At 46.0% G+C, this 19,651-nt stretch overlaps 1 protein-coding gene across 1 annotated transcript; it reads left to right on the top strand.

Annotated features, from left to right (window-relative positions):
* The first annotated feature begins 952 nt into the window (after positions 1 to 952).
* On the top strand, positions 953 to 5,575 carry ADIG (adipogenin). The gene is made up of 3 exons (XM_068207510.1): positions 953 to 2,413; positions 3,708 to 3,997; positions 5,225 to 5,575. Exons 1-3 carry the CDS (start codon positions 2,287 to 2,289, stop codon positions 5,471 to 5,473), a joined length of 666 nt encoding a protein of 221 aa, XP_068063611.1. The 5' UTR covers positions 953 to 2,286; the 3' UTR covers positions 5,474 to 5,575.
* The last annotated feature ends 14,076 nt before the right edge of the window (positions 5,576 to 19,651 follow it).

Raw genomic sequence — 19,651 nt, 5'->3', positions numbered from 1 at the left:
GTGTCCTGGAGCTGAATGTGTTCGTTATAATGCTAAAAAAGACCCTTGTGGTAGCACATTTCTCTCCTTCTCAGGATTTTTCACAGAGGAGCACAGAGAGAAAGAAAGAGAAAACAATGTATATTTCTGCTCTTTGTTTTTCCCATGTGGAATGTGTTTAGAGAATTGTTTACCTGGGGTGATTGCTTGATTAGATTCTGGTGAGGATTGTTTGAGCTGATGGCAAATCCAATCCACCTGTGGCTGGACTCTCAGAGAGGGTCACGAGTTGTTAGTAGTTAGAACAAGTAGGTTTGTAGTTTTAGTATCTCATTTAAATAGTATATTAATGTATTGTAGCATATTTATAATAAAGAAATCATTCAGCCTTCTGAACTGGAGTCAGACATCAGCATTTCTTCCCATTGGGTTCGCCTGCATTTCACAATAGTCCCTTCCCCTGAGAATGCACAGAAATTGCTGGGCTGATGTAACTTGCTAAGCAGTTACAATTGCTGGGCTGAAATTGCTGGGCTCATGGAACTTACTAGCAGTCCTAACAGAGGGGCTGTGCTTGGGAAGTCACTAACTCTGAATTTCTGTGTATAAATAATGGCAGGGAGAGTCCATGGGGGTGTGCTGGATTTCTGGAGTACCACGGAGCACCCAGGCTGGGGCAGCAGAAATAAACAATGTCCCTCTTGAGTGTGTCGTTATTGCCTTGGTGCACACCAGGTAAAATCCGATTTTGTGGGTACAACCATCAGCCTGGGGCTGGGCTGTAGCCCTGCTCCCCTTCACACAGGGCCCCCCTGCCCTTTAAACTTGGGCTGGGAAACCTCCCCAGTGGCTGTGGCTTGTGTGGAGGTGAAACCCCAGAGCCCTGGCCCGTGCCACCTGCCCAGGAGGTCGCTGACACAGCCCAGGCATCTGCCACTCCTGTGCCACCAGCCCCTCTGGAGATGGAGGGAATGGGGAGGGTCTTTCCCCCTTATTTCAGCCCCCATTCCCTGGGGAGGTGGGGTTCCAGGATGGGATCCATCCTGCCATGGCAACAAGGATGTCCCAGGCTGGCTCAGCTCAGGGAGAGCCAGCGTGGACTCCAAGGGCTTCCAGTGAAGTGACTAAGAGACACAATTCATCATTAAAACTAAACAGATCACAGCTTCAGCTCCTTTCCATCCCTCTCAGCACTGCAGACAAACTATCAACAGCCTGATTTCCAGAGGTGCCCCCAACCTGCCACCCCCACTGTGTGAAATGGGGACTCAAATATTGAGCATCCTTGAAGCTCAGGGCTTTAATGGCTTTTCTCACTTGTTTACCCAATGCACAAAGCAGGGCTAATAGCTTTCTTTTATCATGTAAAGGTGTTATTAATGTGAATTAATAAGAATTTGCAGAGTTCATTTAGACCTTGGGATTAAAAGGCTCATTTCAAGGGGCTGTTACTACATAAAAACAAACACATGCTCACGAGCAAGAACATTAAATGCAATCATTTGTAATGTGCATTTACATCACTGCTCTCTTCTCCTGAGAGCTACACAAACAATCTAGTCAAACAACCCTCTGTGAGGTAAGCAATAGATCATGGCTTTATTTTATTGAAGGAGAAACCCACAATGTGGTGAATATCAAGTTATCAAGTCACATATCTGGTTCCTTCTTTGATCGCTGCTGAATTCCTTTACTCCTAAGCAATGCTTTTACAGACACACATCCTATGAAATGTAATAGTTGCCTTTCTTGGAGGGAAGTGAGACAGAAGGGCAATTAAAATATAAAGGTTTATTTCCCTAAAGGATTAACTAATAGAGGAGGATATACAGAGTAGGCTAAAAATAGAGTCTATATGGGACACATTTGTGCTCTACACTGAATAAGAGCCCAGGAGAAGAATCTTGCAGCTGCTCATCCTCTACACCTCTCTGGGGGGTTGAATCTGTTTTATTCTCAAGAGCAACCTTGGCTGCTCAGTCTCAAAGTGGCCAAAGCACTTGGTTACCTCCCCTATATCCAAAGACAAGAACTATATCTACAGTTTTAACATAAGCCTGGAAAGCTTCCTAACCTGTGTTTATCCTCTAAATAGCAGCTGAAGAAAACATCTGATTTGATTGGCCCTTCTCAGTTGTTCTTATCCCCTATAAATCCCTGCTGCTCCCTCCCCAGCACGGGGCTGTCCCCTTTGCTGATTTCCCACTCCTTTCTGTGACCACCGGCGCTGCGATGAGAGTTATTAAAAGGTGGTTAGAAAGGGGAGCAGTCGGGCTGTTCTAAACTTAGAGCAACCTGAAGCAAGCCATGAGGTATCCCCTGGTTCCTCTGGTGAACGAGCTGACCTTTCCTCTGCTTTTCTTCTGGTTCTGCTTGCCCTTTGTAATGCTGCTGATCATCGCCATTATCTGGCTGCAGCTGCTGCTTAATGAAGGTAAGTTGGGCAGTTGATCAGGTAAAATGCTGCTGCATAAAGTTAACTTCCTCTTTAAAGCACTCTGCTGGCTATTTTTAGGTTAATGCCACTTGTCACAGGAGGAAGCTAAAGGATTGTTAGTACTGGGGGTAGCATATAGAAAAAACCAAACAAATTATTATGTTTTTCTGTCAAAAAATGCTCATTAAGACAACCAAGCTGCTACTTACACTTCTTACACTCTCCCTTTTTCTCAGTGGGAATTTGATTTAAGAAGGACAAAGGACAAGTAATTTTTATAGGTTTCTATTTCAAAAATCTCCCAGAAAGCTAGCCTAATCCTCTAATTTTGTACACTTTAAATTCTGCCTTCACAGTTCTCTTGCACCTCTCCTTTTTGGAAGGGCATGGAGAGTTTTATTGGGGGAGCTGGTGAGGAATTCTTTTATGCAGAGGCTGATAGAAAGTTTTGAGGGGAGCAAGACATGCATTTTCATTTCTTTATGTATTTATCCAGTTTGTTTTTCCCAATCCATCCCTAATTCTTTCTTTTAACATGTCAGCAACCCATACCAGGCTTTGGTTTAGACTAATAATAAGCTTGTTGTTGCACTTGTGAGGATAAAGCCTTGCTGCTGTGTTCTAATGCTGGAGAAAAAAAAGCTAATCCCAGCTGAGGAAGTTCAAAATCAGTGACAAAATATCTATTTTACATAGCTGTGCCACATCCTTACACTGCAGTTGAGTGCTCAGACTTTTGTCTGGACAGAGTAATTCTCTTGATGTTTTGAAGGATATTCTTCAGGTTATTCTTGCTACATTTACATTCAGAATTTCTGGCCTGTAGGGTCTGCTCTTAGCACCAGGCCTCCAACTGTTTCCACAAGTGCTCTAAATCACATTTTAACCAGTAAGACTAGACACATCACTAAATTTTTATATACCAGCATATTTACAGAATAAAAACATTAAAGCTTTCTTTGGTTATAAAAATAAAAGTACTCTTTTTAATAACTTCCTAACTAGTTCAGTTGTATCTACTTCCTTTATTCTGGTTTACAGCAAGCACAAGTAAAAAGGTAGTGTTTCAGCTCCTCCTTTAATGAAATTGCTGACTAAGAGCTAATTAGCTAAAATTAAACACTTGTAAAGGCCTTTTATTGTCTAGTTTGGTTTGAAAATCATTTATTTCAGCTGGAAAAAGTTCATAGGAACCTTGTCCAGCTCCTAGATGGAATGTGCAAGTCTTACAGCCATGGGGAAAAAAGTCACATACAGGTGTTTTACATGTTCTTTTTAAACCTGCTTCTAGCACAGATGCCCAGCACAGAAAAGATTGAGAAAGAATCTCCTGATGAACCTGATTCTGACTCTGCAGATGAACTAACAGAGGAAGAAAACCAGAGAGATTCATCTAGTACAGAGATGCAAGAGGAGTCACAATCCAGTGGAGCTGTGGGAAGACTGAGGCCCAAGCCTGCTTATCTGAGCTCAGATCCTAAAAGCCAAAGTCTTCTTGCTGTGACCTCAAACAGCTGGTCCCAGAGGCAGAAGACAAGATATTCCCATGCTGAAAAGAGCATTTTCTGTAACATCCTGATGGTGAGTAGTGGGACCAGGCTGCCTCCTTGCATATCTACTGCTTTTGTGCCTCAGCTCTGACTTTTTTCACCTTTGCCTGACTCAGAGGCCTCTTGGGCAAGACAAAGCTCCAAGACTGGTTTCTGCCTGGTTAATTACTAACAGGAGATTTTACTTTCTGCCTTACCTGTTTGTGATGACTCCTGTTGTAGATGAGGTAAAGGTAACACAAAATTGTGCAGAATGACTATCATGAATATGTGTGTGTATAAATGTTTAAAGGTAAATATGCATATTTTAAAAGTCCTTGAGAACTGCATTTAAAATGGCAAAATTTGCTACTTATTCCTCTAAGATAAGAAGATTAACTCAACCGTGTGTAAAAACTCTCCTGGTATTTATGGCTGGTACTACGTGCTTTAAAAAGTTGCTTCAGATTTCTTACAGTGGAACATGTGACTGAAAATAAGATGTATTTCACTTGCTCAATAAGACCTGAAGTCAGAAATCTCTTTGCAAACACAGCAACCCTAATCCTTTTAGGCTTTACACAAATCCCAAAAGATAAATTTCAAGCAGTGGAAGAGCTTCATGTCTTTTGTGTCTTCTCTTTCCCTGTGCCTTGACTGTCTGTTCCTTTGCAGAAGGGGCCCAAAAGGGAAAGCTGCTCTGTGCCTCCACTGTCACTATTCCCAGTCCTGTCTGCTCAGTTACATTGCTGGGAGTTTTGAATTGCAGCAGCTGAGGTACTCACTCACGTTTCCTTCCACCAGTTCTGCTGGAGTGCCAACCTTGCTTAGGCTGGACTAGCCAAGGACTGGAATCATCTTAACCTGCTGCAGTTATTTGACTAACACACACTGAAGCTGAGCTTTAGCATGGCATCAGCAATACCTCAGTTGAAAGCATTTTTAAGACCATTAACACCACCAAGGCGGTACCAAATCAGTGTAGTAACAACTCATTTAACGTTCATTAATTTCCTAGTTTTTCAAAAGCTAACAGTGCCAACGGTGAGCTTGGTCTTGTCTAGGGTACCATTTAGTGCTCCTAGAATTCCTCATATGTACAACTGTTGACTTGAACAGCTGCTTGAACCTGTCTTTTGTAGGACGTAACATTTGTTGGGTGGGTGAGGGAAGGGAACAAGACGTGGTTGTTCCAGAATCCTGTATATCCCACTGAAAATGGAACCTCTTCCAAAGATAACATTGCAGTGACAATTCTGTTCTTCCTTTTCTTCCCCAGGTGTTGTGCTCTTTGCTTTCTTCTCTCACCTGGAATTTTGTCTCCCTGTTGCTCCAGACCTTTAACATCCTGAGGACTCTGCTGCTGCCATCCTATCTGGTTACCTACATGGCTCAGCTGTTTGCTTTGCTGGGTGAAAGAGCTGAGAAAATCCTGGGCTCCCTGAGTCTGGAGAGCAGAGGACTGCTGCTTTCAGTCCTGGGGAGGAAACTGCAGCTGAGCCAAGCTCAGAGAACCACCTCAGGGTGAAAATAAAGCTGGGAGTCCCTTGGCAATTCAGGTCAGCATTGGTGACAGCTACTGCAGCATGGCAGAGGGAGGGGAATTCTCTAAAAAAGAAACCCACTCCAGACTAAGTCAGCACCTACTCAGCTCACGACAGCTGCTCTCAGTGTTGAGTGCCTAAATGTGAAAGGATGACAGCAGCCAATTTCTTGTCCACTCTGCTCCCCTCTCGCCTCAGAGGGATGAGCTCCTTTTTCACAAGGACCAAGCACTCCACCAGCAGTGATAGTTTCTGCTCATCAACACTAATCTTTGATTTCAAATAAATAAGATCAAGGCAATCTCTCTCTGTAGCAGTTCTTACTGGATTTTAAATGCAATACAACCGTAGGATTTTTATACTCATAGTCCAATTAGCACCTTTCTCATCTGCAACTTGTCAGTTCTCAAAGTAAGAAACGACTTTTCAACACTCAGGTCTAAGAAATGAAGCAGGCCTACCTCCAATTAACAAGAAATAATTAAGCCCTGAGCATGCATGTCCCTGATTTCCGTTCAGGCTTTGTTTTTCAGCACAGCTGGCAGGCTGATGTAAGGTAGATTACAGCCTAGAGAGGCACTCACAACAGCTTGATTTAACCAGTTATTGGAACCACAAGGAGGGTGAGGAGCCCGAGATGCGCCATCGTTTTGTAGCCTAAGGGTTTATCGAGGTGCTGGGTTTTGAACAGAACAGCTGTGTGCTCTTGTGTTGATGCACACGTCCAACACACTCTTTTGTTTTCAAGAGGACCTGAATTACAAAGTAATTCAATGAGCGCGCTGCCGCTTGTGGGAATCATTGTTTCTGCTGCCCGTGTGCAGTGCCTGTCTCTCCAGAGCCTTACACGGGCACACTGCAACGCCAGCCCGCAAAAATGATGAAACCTGCACTGGTTTGTGTTTGCTTTTCCCATCCCATCCCATCCCCTGAGCCCCGCGTGGCCGAATATTTGTCCATGCTCTTAAATAAAACTTGTTTGCCCGCATCTTTATTTTCGCAGTGCCTTTCTTTAGAAAGGAAAACACAAAAGAAAAAGAAAAGCTGTTTGCCCAGGACATCCCGGGAGGGAGCTTCGGGGTTCGTCTCCAGCGGGGATCCCCCGTTTCTTTCCCCGCCTGTCAGCGGCGGACGGGAAGGGTTGGATGCTCCGGGCAGATGCGGAGGGAGCGGGCGGGGAGCGGGGCGAGCTCTGGAGGGGCGGGACGGGGGCGGAGGGAAGAAGGGTCTCCTCTCCTTCTCTCGCCTCCGCCGAGCTCCTTGCCCGGCCCTGGGCGGCTCCGACCAGCTGAGATGCGGGTCGGGAGAACCCCCCGCTCTCTGCTCCTCCTCTCCGGCCGTGCTCTGCAGCGCTGACCGCCCCAGGTGGGTACTGACCGCTCCAGGCGGGCACTGACCGCCCTAGCTGGGTACTGACCGCTCCAGGCGGGCACTGACCGCTCCAGGCGGGCACTGACCGCCCTAGCTGGGTACTGACCGCTCCAGGCGGGCACTGACCGCCCTAGCTGGGTACTGACCGCCCCTGGTGGGCACTGACCGCTCCAGGCGGGCACTGACCGCCCCAGCTGGGTACTGACCGCTCCAGGCGGGCACTGACCGCCCTAGCTGGGCACTGATCGCCCTAGCTGGGCACTGACCGCCCTAGCTGGGTACTGACCGCTCCAGGCGGGCACTGACCGCTCCAGGTGGGTACTGACCGCTCCTGGTGGCCGCTGACCGCCCCTGGTGGGCACTGACCGCTCCAGGCGGGCACTGACCGCTCCAGGTGGGCGCTGACCGCCCCTGGTGGGCACTGACCGCTCCAGGCAGGCACTGACCGCCCCTGGTGGGCACTGACCGCTCCAGGCGGGCACTGACCGCCCCTGGTGGGCACTGACCGCTCCAGGCGGGCACTGACCGCTCCAGGCGGGCACTGACCGCCCCTGGTGGGCACTGACCGCCCCTGGTGGGCACTGACCGCTCCAGGCGGGCGCTGACCGCCCCTGGTGGGTACTGACCGCCCCTGGTGGGCACTGACCGCTCCAGGTGGCCGCTGACCGCTCCAGGTAGGTTGATGCTCGGCTCTGCTGGGGGACTCCGGCCGTGCTCCGGAGGTCTGGATGTCGTGGTTGTGCAGGGCTGAATTGTCGCTTTTCCCGCAGAATTTGGCTTCTGCCCCGTTGGGGAATGGGGTTATTGTCTCGGCTGTACTGATATCTTAAAGCTGTCTTCCCTGAGCGAGCAAGAAGGATGTTTGCTGGTAGTGTCAAGGTTTTTCCCTTTACCTTTTCCACCGTATACGCTAAAAACGTGTTGGCAAGAAAGGCTTCATCTGGCAGCTGCATTGTTGGGGATGCCTGTAATATTGCAGCTGAAGCCCTGGGGATGATACCTCCTGTCTCTATAGGATTTCACTTGTTTAGGCTACTTGAGTCTTTTAGACTGTGTTGACCTTTGCTCAAAAAGAAACCTTGTTATCTTGAGGTAGTTGCCAGAATGCCACACATTAAGTTAAAAATGTTATACTGGTACCATCACTGCAAAGAAGTAGATGAACCGAGGTGGGTAAATAAACAGTCTAAAGGTCTAGGAGAATATTGCTTCTTGTACTACATGGTGATGTTCTAAAGCCTGGTGCTACCAAAGTGTATGCTTTGTGTAGTTTTTAGTCTGTGTAAATACACTCAGAATAGCTTTAGCTTGGCTGGGCTGGCTGTCCCTGGCAGTGTCACTGTAATAGCGGGGAGGTTGGTGCCAGCTTGCAAAAACCTGCTTGAGAAAGCTACTTTGAGGACTCCTAGTTCTTGCAGAGTTCCCCAGTACCACAGCTATGCTGATGGCACTAGTGGTTTAAATCTGGTTTTCCTGTCTTTGAGCTATGAAAAATAATGCACAAATAAATATTTGGCAGCTAAGAATAGGACTTTTGTGTGTGAATTTAGCTAAAAGTAGTATAGAAAGGGCATTTTGGTTCTGCTGTGGGTCAGTGCCTCTTACAAGAGGCTGGTGGTGTGTGAATGTGGCCTGGAGAATGGACACAGACATACAGATGAGGGGTCCCAGTCTGAACCCTGGAGACTTTTTATTGTGATCCACATTTCTTAAAACATTTCCTTTCCCTGAATCTGGCTGTAATGCCTGCCCCTGTGCCTGTCTTTGCTGGGCATTTGGAGCTCTCAGCATGAATGTAGCATGACCTTGAAGCTGCCTTGTAGCCTGCAAGTGCTTCAATAGCATCTGTGAGTTTGTGCTTTAATTTCCTTTTGCTGTTGTGTGCAAAAGCTTCTTCCTGGGCATCAGCAAGAGAGTTTGCAGCCTTGCATGCTGTAGTGGTGCTCCTGCCAGCGTGGTTGTTTACACTGACCACAAATAGTTTTGGATTTAATTCACCTGAGGGTTTCTTGTTCACCTGGTGCATCATTTCTCATATGCATCCAGCAGCCTCTGTCCCAGAGCTCTTCCATGCTGCAGCAAGCAGGTATTTTTCTCAGCTGAGAAGATAGCAAAACCTGGATTGAACGCTTTGGAGCACGGCATTAGTGAGAGTTGTAATTTGGTAGTTCCTTTTGGCTGAAGTTAAGCCTCCTGGGAGGTGGAGGATGCATTTCTGTGTGCCAAACAGTACTGTACGTCTTGTGTGACCTTAATCTCTCTTTTTTTCCCTCCTTCTTGTTTGTAAAGCCTTTACTTTGCAGGCATGTTGCAGGGGTGGGGTCTGTTAAACATTAAGACCCTGTTGGGAAGCACTGTATGTATAAAAACATAGATAACAATTTCTTTCTCCTCTGGGCTCAGAACTCTGGAAGATGTTGGTGAAAAGACCCAAACTCTAATCTAGTGTAAACTGAAGTGACCTAATGTGTTTTGGTGGGTTTAAGTGATAAACATATCTCAAATCACTATGTCAAAGCATTTTTAAGGTCTTGCAGTGTGTGGGGATCCCTAACTTGTCAGCAGGACCTCTCTGAGTAACAGCTGGGTGAGCTGTGGCTGTTTACATCCTTCTCCTGCAGGAGTCATGGGATGATTTAACTTGGTTGACATCTGTTTCCAGTAAAGAGGAATTAGGGTTCTTGGGTCCAAGCTGTATGAAGAAAAATAACACTGAATGTTTGGCTCAAGATCCCAAGAGGGCGCAGCAGCAACAGCAGCCGAGCTCTTGGGTTAATCAGAACACAGTTTTGAAGTAATTTTTTTTAAATATGGGAAGGAAAAAACCATAACTGTTGTTTCCCACTTCACAGCATCTTTGATGAGTTGGATAGAGAGTTGTGTTACTTGTCAAAGCTTTATAAAATGCAATGGGTGAGTGTCCAGCTTGCCTTAAGGAAAATATCACTCACTGGAGTGCTAAAATGGGAGCCCAAAGAGGTGCTGGCACCTCAGTTCTTTACAAGACCCAACTGGCCAAAGCTTTCAGAACCCTGCTCTGGCTGTGTTTGACCCTGCTTTAAGCAGGAGGTTGGCTGAGGTGGTGACCTGAGGAGCCCCTCACTGCTTGTGATGGTGTAAAGTGCTCCAGGAGCAGTGCCCTTCCCTGTCTGCACAGCAAAGGAGCCCCCACCCCTTCAGGCCCTTCTTAAAAATCACTGTGTGACTTGCACTGGGATCTTCTCTTTTGGGTAAGGAGGTCACTAGGGCATACATGCAATACACTCCTGGCTTTTTCTGTATTTTAAAAGTCAGAAACTACCATACCTGACCGACAATATCGTGTATTTTAGCTTCATATGCTTTTTTGGCTCCCAGTTCAGCAAAATATTTTCTTAATTGGGGATGTTATGGCCCATATGCTTCTATTCCAAGGAGTTTAAATGCTTTCAGTTGGAGACATAAAAATATCTTAGTTGTGACATGATGTTTGAGCCTTCCTGCTGCGGATGCAAAATCCATATGGCAACAAGGCTTAATTGAAACCTGCTGGAGTTACTTTTCTCCTGCAACATATTATATTAAATATTCTTTATGCAGCTGGCTTGAAAGGATTGCCCTTAATTAGATATTTCTAATCAATTAGTGCTTTTGGAAATTCTGTTCCTTTCCAAGATTCATGATTTTGATCTATGTAAAGCACTTCAGTTTGATAAATTACATATCAAGTACAGCATGTGTGATTGATTCATTATTCCACAGACTTTAGGTATAAGTCATCCACTACAGAGTTATTGATTGGGTGGGTAAGTCCTTCCAGGTGTGCTGAGTAGTGAAAAGCTTGTCTGAAATCAGAACTTGTTGCTTGAAGAGTTGGGTCTCTAAATTGGTTTGAGCTTCAGATGTTTGCAATATTTCCTGGTATTTGTTGCTGTTTGGTCAGACCGTTGGGTCAGTTTGCAGGGGAGTATGTTTTGTGATTACAATTAAGATTGGAGAAAGAAGTACAAAAGCTGATGTAGCTTAAAGCATACTCCCCAAAGCAAATTACTGCAAGAGTCTGGAATGTGTTGGTGGGAGGCTTCAGTTTTAGTGAGATGTTGCTCCGTGCATGCAGGAGTCCTTCCCTTCCTAAATAATTGTTTCCATGTGCAAGGCTTATTCCATCAGCCCCCAGGGCTGCCAGTGCCTGGACTGCTGAGCTATTAAAATCTGTGTCTCTTGTAAGAATGAGGATCTTTCTCACTAAATATTCTGTGCCAGCTGTGTGCAAAGGGAACTTTGCTCTCATCATACAGGAAAATAATAGGGCAGCCCCCACTGGGGACTTTTTAGAACAAACAATATTCTGGTATTTCTTTCCCATATTTTAAAATTTTTGAGGAAAAAGTTTCAGGGCCCTTGAATCTTCCTGCATAACATGTGGCAAGCCCATTATGACTTTACTAGTTCTCTGAAATTTTAGTTCTCATATAATATGGAATTTTTGAAGAATTTTAAATTCTTATCAAATTCAATGGAAGGTTGTGGCTTCTGGTCTGTGAGATGTCCTCATGAACATACACACTCCCATCATGTAGTCAAGTGACAGTAGCCTGCTTGGCCATTGCACACTGGTGGGTCAACAGTAGCAAATTTGGCAGCCTGGGCATGGATGAAGCACTGACAGGAGGCTGCTGGCCAAGAGCTATTTTATGTTCCTCAATTATCTCTGCTTGGGTCACCTAGGGAAGTGTGAGAGATGTCATTGTAACTGAGGAACATTGGAAAGGCACAAATCTGGAGTGAATTCTTCACTCCCTTGCCCTCTGCACTTTTCTCTTTGAATGCTCTCATTTCTGAATCAGATTTCAAGTGATGAACACTGGAAATAAAGGTGGAATTTCTTGTATGAAAGCCCTTGAGTGGACAGGAGCCTGGAACTCTTGCAAAGCCCATAGCAGGTGGCCAATATATAATGGAACTGGAAGGATATCCTCTTTAGGCAACAAATAAATACAGCTTTGCTGATGAAAGTTGTTTTCCTCGGTCAAGGTAAAGCTGGGACAATGTTCCTGTTTGAAAGCAGCGGGGCTGACACAGTGGAAGGAAATCCCTGTGTGTCCCCCAGCGGAAGGTGAGGCATGCAGGGCAGTATATACATCCCTGCAGCTGATCTCCCAGCCCCTTGTTTGGGGCAAACATTCCTCAGCCCTGGCCTCCCTCCAGCCTGTGCACAAGCAGGGTAAAACGAGATAAAGGTAACAGCTGTATTTAGCTGCAGTGTTTCCTTTGAGTAACGGGAGAGGAAGGATCCCTCCTGGGAGCAGCGATATCCCTCATCCAAGGGTTTTGGAGTTCGTTCACTCCGTGCTTCCTACGCTGCCTTGGCCAGTGCGCTGCAGGCATGAGGCTGCCGGATGTTTGCAGGCCAGGAAGGGTTTGGAGCAAGCACAGAGCTGCCAGCTCCCTTGGGAGAATCCAAGGCTTGGTGAAATACCAGCACTCACCCTGGAAAAAGGTTTTTTGGAGAACGGCTTTTTGCAAGGCTCATTCTAGCTGTAATAATGTGTTAGATGGAAGGAAACTTAACTGGGGAGTGGAACTGGTAAATAAGATCAAGGAATTGCTGCTTTAAGGCATTCCTGTGAATTCTGCTCATGTGGTCTGTGCAGTTTTGTAAAGGCTTAGCATGACTTCATTGTTAACAAAGCAGATGGCAAAGGAAAAACAGTCTTTATAAAGGTCAAGAAGCTGCTATCTGGGGGTCTATGAATATCATTTAACCCCATAAAATTTCTTTTTCTGACACTGGCTCTAAGTCAGGCATCACAGCTCATTTGGATCTCTCAGAGTTCCAGGATGTACACTGTGAAGCCAGCTTTATTACGTGAGCTCATCAGGTAAAAAACTCAAACAAGGACTCAGTCCTCTCTCAGTGGGATGGTAGCTTGTTAATTCTCTAATTAATTGGTTAATTGACAAATTCCCTAACTCCCATGCTTATCAGGAAGCCAGTTTCCCATCTGATGGTGAGAATGCTCCTCCCTCCTCCTCCAGCATGGTGCAAGTATCACAGTGGGCTCCCTTGGGTCAGCCTGAAACTTTTAGGAAAAGGTGATGTATTTACAGCTTCCACCATGGAAGCTTGATTTTTACCATTCCTATGGCTACTTCCAGTTATTTCTGAAGAGTTTGTCATATCAGAAACTGCCCAAGAGTTGCTTTTGCGGAGCTGCAAGAACAGAAGTTCTCATCACCTCCTCTCCTTTGTCTCTGCCGTATGTGTAGCTCTTGTTTTAGCCCAGTGGCTGCTCCCAGCACAGATCAGGCTGAGCTGTATCAGCATTCCTGGGGCCAAAACATGAGTTGGAGTCAGGTCAGCAACCACAGCCAGGTGATGCCTGTGTCGGAAAATGGCCATTGTACAAAAGCTTGGTTGCTTACACCAGGGTTAAAACATGTGTTTCTGAATATTAGTTGGGTTAAAGTGTTTATTCATCTAAATTACTAGAGCTGTCAGGTAAAACACAATTGCTTTAGTTCTTTTCTTTTGTGTTTTTAGGTTTATTTTTATGAAATCTTCATAGTTTTCAATTCACCTATGAGTCCAGGTTGAATTTCTGATTCTTTCACTTGTTGGTTCTGACTGTGGTCTTTCAATGGCTGATCTATCTAAAATCTTCTTTCGGCCCTGGCACTGAGCACTGCTTAGTCTGACCTTGCAAACCAGGTGTAAACTGAACAATAAAAATCTGTCTTGCATCACTTGACACTGATGCCTGAGACTTTGTGTCCCATCTCCTCTCTGGCCCTCCAGTTAGAGCAGAGGGTTTTATACAGCAAACAGCACGTGGGGATTTATAGACACTGCTCTAATCCCTGACTGACCTTTGAGATGATCTTACAGCACCAGCCTCAGCTGCCCTCCGTTCTTCCTGTAAATCCTGCACTGCAGAGCTGTTTGGGAATGTGTGTGGCAAGCTCCTCCATCCCCTCATTGCCCAAACCTAGATCATGTCTGACATCTTCCAGTCCTGGTTTTCATAAAGACTCACGTAATTAAACTTCGTCATTAAAATTTTGGAAAAACAAGCCCTCTTCTAATGAGTTAACAGGCTCTTGACTACAAATATATCTGTGAGAGCTGTGTGCTGAATTGTGCAATCAGGTCCAGCATCTCAACCAGTTTTGTTCCAGCTGTTGCATCGTTTATGGATGAAACCAGTACAGACAAGCTCTGAGTAGTGACTTCAGAGCCAGGCGCCAGCAGAGCAAAAATAGTGGATGCTGACTTTTTTTTTTTTTTTTCACTTCTGAGTCTTTAAACAGCAGTCCAGCTCTCTTCTCGAGGACAAATGAGGAGAATGCCCTTAAATATAAATTACAGGCCACGTGTAATCTCTCTCCACACAGAAGTTTGGATTCTTCCTGACAGACCTGTTACAGCTGAAGAGATGACAAAGTGGAACAGAAGCCTGTTAGGATAAGTGATGGCACTTTGGAGTACAACAAAACTGTTGCTTATGAGTGGAATAATTGGCACTTAAAATTGCCTGGCTGCTAAATAAGAGCTTCTGCTACTTGACTGTATTAAATCTTCTTTTTATTTTGGAAATAATTGATTGAGCAATCAGAATCTGTGAAAATGCAGCTCCCCTAGAGAGGGGGGTGTCCTTCTGTTCCCCTGCTTGGAGTCTGGTGGATCTACCCACAAATGGGCACAGTGGCATTTCATTCCCAAGTAAACTCCCTAGAACAATGTGTGTGGGGACCTATTTGGCAATTATTTTTCTCTAAATCTGGGATTGTTTAGGTGAGTGGATTTAGGTTTTATTGTAATTATTAAACAAGATCAGCTTCAGTAAGGGGGGGAGGGAGGGGGGTGTCCAACCTAATTTCTGAAGTAGTTTTAGCTAGTCTGACCCACTATAAAAATTTATGAGGAGATTATAGAAACCATAATATGCTAAAATCTGTCAAAACCAACAAACAAGAAAACCTCCTAAATGAATGAAACATTGCTTTAAAAACTCTATTTGTACTTAGTCCAGGTGTTTCACTTTTAACCTTAACAAATAGCTTAGTTGTGGAATTATGATCAGGTCACTCCTCCTTTTCTCCTCCCCTTGTCTTACCATCCTTGCTAAAACCCCAGCTTATCAATAGCTATTGTTGAGCTGTCTCATAACCTTGGTAGTTGCACTGATTGTGGGGCCGTGCCACGGGCATGGCTTCTCCCAGGAGTGGATGTTTGGCATTCTTTGGGCAGCAACTCCTGTAGGATGCCCGCAAACTGACTCATGGTGAGCTCAGCCCAGCGAGCCCATCCCCTGCTGTGATTATGCTGCAGGAAATAAACAAGATGACAACCTAATCTATCACATCTTTGGGCTGAGAACTGGGGCACCCCAGAAAGAAAGTCCATTTCTGGCACTCTTTCTATTTGTTGCTTCATTGCCCCATCTCTTTCCCAGAAGGGAACAGAAAATCCAACGTGCAAAATCAAAATGAGGTTTGTGAAATCAGCTGGGGCGTGAGCTCGGGAACTGGAGCTTTTGCATATTCTTCTTCAGTGAAAATGAAGGATATTCGAAGTGCTCTGTGGAGGTGGTGCTGGGGATGAGCTGTGCAGAGTGGAGTCAGAGAACTCCTGGGGGTGCTCAGCTGGCACGAGGTGCTGGTCACTCACTGCAGCTGGAGGGGGACTGGCTGCTGCTCACTGGTCCCACCTGCCTCTCCTCCAGTCATGTGTGGCACTCTGTCACCTGGCTGCAGGCGTAATAGGTCCCTGTGCTTGGAGGAAGTGAACAAGCAGCTTGCTGGTCATTACTCTGGTGCCTGTGACTCCCTTTCTGCCTTCAGTGTCCAGCAAGAAAGATTTTTTTGTGAGGCACAGCCCCCTGTAGCTACCAGGCACGTGTTTGAGCAGGGAGGTAAACGAGGTCATCCTCTGAAACCCGCTAAGGCTTCTGATTTTACACAGCCTTCAGTGCCCAGGAGGCAGAGCCATATTCAATTTACATTAATAAGTAAGTCTTGGTTATTCATCAGAATAAATGTTTTTGAGTGTTAAGAATAGCTCCTGTCGTAGTGCTTCCTCCTATTGTTGCAGCTCTTCCTTGAGCAGTGGAAATGTTTTGGATTTAAATTACATTTACAGTAGTAATTAGGTTTAAGCAACTTTACAGTTGACTTATCTGAATGTACGTCTGTGTCTAAAGAGAGCATGACTTTTTTCCCCCTACCCCACCTCCTTGATTCTCCCAAGGCAGGACATTTTCAAACAGGGTAGGCAGCTGGAGATACTGCTATTTATTGATATTGATTATTGATCCTCCAGCTCCCTGGGCATCCTCCCAGCAGGATGACAGATTAACTCTTGTCTCAAGCAGTAAAGTCACGAGTGGAAATGCTTTGTAGGGCCTGACTGTTGCTGGGGCTGTCTCTTGGCAGCTCCTTTCCTGTGAGGTGCTGGTTTTCTCTCCCAGCCCAGGCAGAGCAGAACCAGATGTGTGGCAGGCCCAGCTGCTGGGAGCTGCTGCCTTACCCAGACCTGACTGCAGCTCACTCTGTGCCCCAGGCCACAGCCTGGCTGCTGCTCCCTGCCAGACTGGGAGCAAGCTGGGGCTTGGATAATCACACTGATTTAGTGACTCCAGAAACTGGAATAATCTCTTAATCTCAGTGAGTCTGTGTGATGGATAGGTAGCACCATTTGAGGATTTTCTTATGTGATGGATTGAGCAGGGATAAATGATTTTCAGGTTTTCCTAATGCTATGTACCCTCAAAATAAACCTGAGAAAAAAAGAATTGAAGAAGAAGTTTTCCCACTCCACTTTGCAGTGTGTCACTTGCCTTCATTTTTCAGGGTAACAAATTAATTTTGGGATGCTTGAAAAATGTAATGCTGCCATAAGATCTTGCAATGCAGCCCATGGATGTTTTATTCCAGCTGACCTGGTGGCTCTGATGCCCAGCTCTGTCACGCACCATGCAGAGGCAGCTCTCCTAAACTGCAGAGAGTTCCTCCAGTCCTTAGGTCTGCTGAAATTCCTGACTATCCAAAATCATGTTAGATGTTTTTCCACCTCCTTTTGAGCCTGAAAAAGTCAGGCCAAGTCATGTCAGCTTGGCAGGATGTGTGGATACCTCCAGAAATAACTTGTGCACTAAAGTGGTGACGGTAACAGTGCTGGATCTGTTCCCATGATTCATTTGAACTAATTGGCTGCTGAGAGCATCATATGTCTCTTTGTCTCCATATTTGAGTAAGATTCAGCTCCTGTGATCCAGATAATCTTATCCTAGTGAGCTTGTCTCATCTCTAATGATGCCAGGAAGACTGTCCTGGAGCATGAAACATGCTGGAGAGGTCAAAACCAGAGCTGGAATATTTATCTTGATTCACTCTGAAAAAGCAGACTCAGCTGGCCTCTATTCCTCCACCTTTTTTCTCACAAGCATAATCTAGGAGATAAACTTACTGATTACTCCTCTGAAATGCCATGAATAACTGAAGGCCAGACAGGAGTGGAGATGTGAAAGGCTGTAGTGCAGCTGTTATTATCCACAGAGATCAGAAACTTTCAGCAGTGCTTGTGTACTCTTTGTGTGAGTAATCAAAGCTGAATGTACTCTTAAAGAATTCTGTCTTCATCTGGATGCTTTAAATTTGCTCAGTTGTGCAACAAGCCTGGCTGAGTTATTACTACTGCATGAGAAACCTGAGGATGAAACTGCCTGGTACGAGTGTCTGGCAGCCTCTGTCTGTAAATTGACCCATTAAAAAAGATGATCAGCTGGCTGCTGGAGTTATTAAAAGACATTTAATGACAAGGAACACCGCTGAGGGACAAAAGGAATAGTTATGGGCTGTGGTGCCCATCTATTTGCAGTGCTGGCAGGTTAGAGGTGATTTTATATCCAGGAGAAGGAATGGCCTGAAACCCACCCCCTTGTTTCGGGGCAAGGTGTGCTCAGTGGGGAGTGGTTTGGAAAGGCTGAGTGCTCCCTGGGGAGAACAAAATGCTTTTCAAATTTTGTAAAAACAGAAAGCAAAGAGCAGCCACATTTGCTCTTGCAGATGGTTTTGTTGTCATCCCTCCTTGCTCTCCTCTCCCATGTCTCACATCCTGAGCAGTGTGTGTGGTCACACAGGATGGTGACACTTCTGCAGCAACTATAGTCTGTGTAGCTGCAAAAAAAGGATGAAAAATCTTTAATTTGTTTTCTGCGTGTTCATTACAGTCCTACAGTCTTCATTAGTGGGTGAATTTTCATGATGGATAGTGGGAAGAAATCCTTCCCTGTGAGCGTGGGGAGGCCCTGGCACAGGGTGCCCAGAGCAGCTGTGGCTGCCCCTGGATCCCTGGAAGTGCCCAAGGCCAGGCTGGACAGGGTTTGGAGCAGCCTGGGACAGTGGAAGTTGTCCCTGCCCATCACTGGGTGGTCCTGAAGGTCCTTTCCAAACCATTCTGTGATACCTGCCTGTGTGTGCTTCTGTGCTGCTGTAAAACCTGTGGTCTCTGGGTTTTGGTTGTAACTGAATTTCACAAGCAGGCACTTTCTGTAGTTGATCTTTGGGGCTGGTGTAGGAGGAGCTATGTGGATAAACCCGAGCTTTGAATTATGGGTGTAGGAGTAAGTTTTACAGGAATTGTGGGTACGGAGGAAAAGGGAGGAAATTCCCATCAATACTTTTGCATAGTTAGTGTGGGGAGTTATAAATGTCGCAGACCAAGAACCTTCCCAGTGCCAGCCCTGGCTCTGAAGCTGGGGAGAGAGGCAGTGTTCCTTCAGCAGCAGGGTGAGCTCAAGCAGTGGTTGGGGAAAAAAACCTGTGGTAGTAGGAACAAAGCCCAGATAGGGTCTTTTATGACGAGGGATTGTCTCTAAAATTGCTGCTGCTGCCCTTTAAGCTGTTGGAGGCAAAGCAGGCTGAGCTGCAGATCCAGCCTTACTGGGAATGTGGGAAGCACAGAGTGGGATTGTTACCTGTGCTGGATGAGCTTTGTGTGCCTTCACTAAAGAACTGAGATAAATTACTCATCCCTTTAACATCGGGATTCTGAATAAAAAATGTTAGAAGAAAGGAGAGTTACTGAAACACCGTAGAGAGCATAACAAGGAAAGAGCAAAACCTGTCAGGAACGACTACAGGGCATCCGATTGCTTTAACCCTTTGCTCACCTGTGCATTGCTTGTTGATGAAATTTTTAAAGAATAATCTGGATCTTGCAAAATATTCTCTGTAGGTGTTACGAGATTAGGCTGCTCTTTCAACACCAGTGCCTTACATCCAGCTGGGGTTTACTCACTGCTCAACTTTGGCAAGAAATGCTGAATTGCTTTTTTAATAAGCACTTGTTGGTTTTTTTTGGTTTTTTTTCTCCCTGCCCTCCCCACATCCCCGGGCAGATATTTTGTTCTTTTCTTGATGTTCTCTCCAAGTACAGCGCTAAGGAGCGAATGGGCTGCTTGACTCCTCCTTCCTAGGCTGCGTTTGGGAGCTCCTTTTTCGCGTGGGCTGAGGCTCACGTTAATGTTTAGCAAGCCCGAGCCGCAGCCCGGCCTCGGGAAGAGCTCGCTGCTATTTTCTGCTCTCGGAGCGCTGGCTGCTGCCTGTGGGCTGTCCCCTGTGTCCCACGCGTGGGCGGCTCCGCCTCGGGCAGCGCTGCTTGAGGGCTCAGCTGGATTTACTGTCAGTGCTGCGGGGCGGGGGACGCAGCGAGGGAGCAGAGGATGCTCCCTTGTCACCTCGTGGCTGACGAGGAGCAGCTCTTCCTTCCCAGCAGCGTGTGTTCAGCACGGACGGACTGACCGCTGGAC

The sequence above is a fragment of the Anomalospiza imberbis genome, chromosome 17 (genome assembly GCF_031753505.1).
Source record: "Anomalospiza imberbis isolate Cuckoo-Finch-1a 21T00152 chromosome 17, ASM3175350v1, whole genome shotgun sequence".
Lineage (NCBI taxonomy): Eukaryota > Metazoa > Chordata > Aves > Passeriformes > Viduidae > Anomalospiza > Anomalospiza imberbis.
Note: the sequence above shows the minus strand (reverse complement) of the source record. Positions and strands in the feature narration are given on the sequence as shown.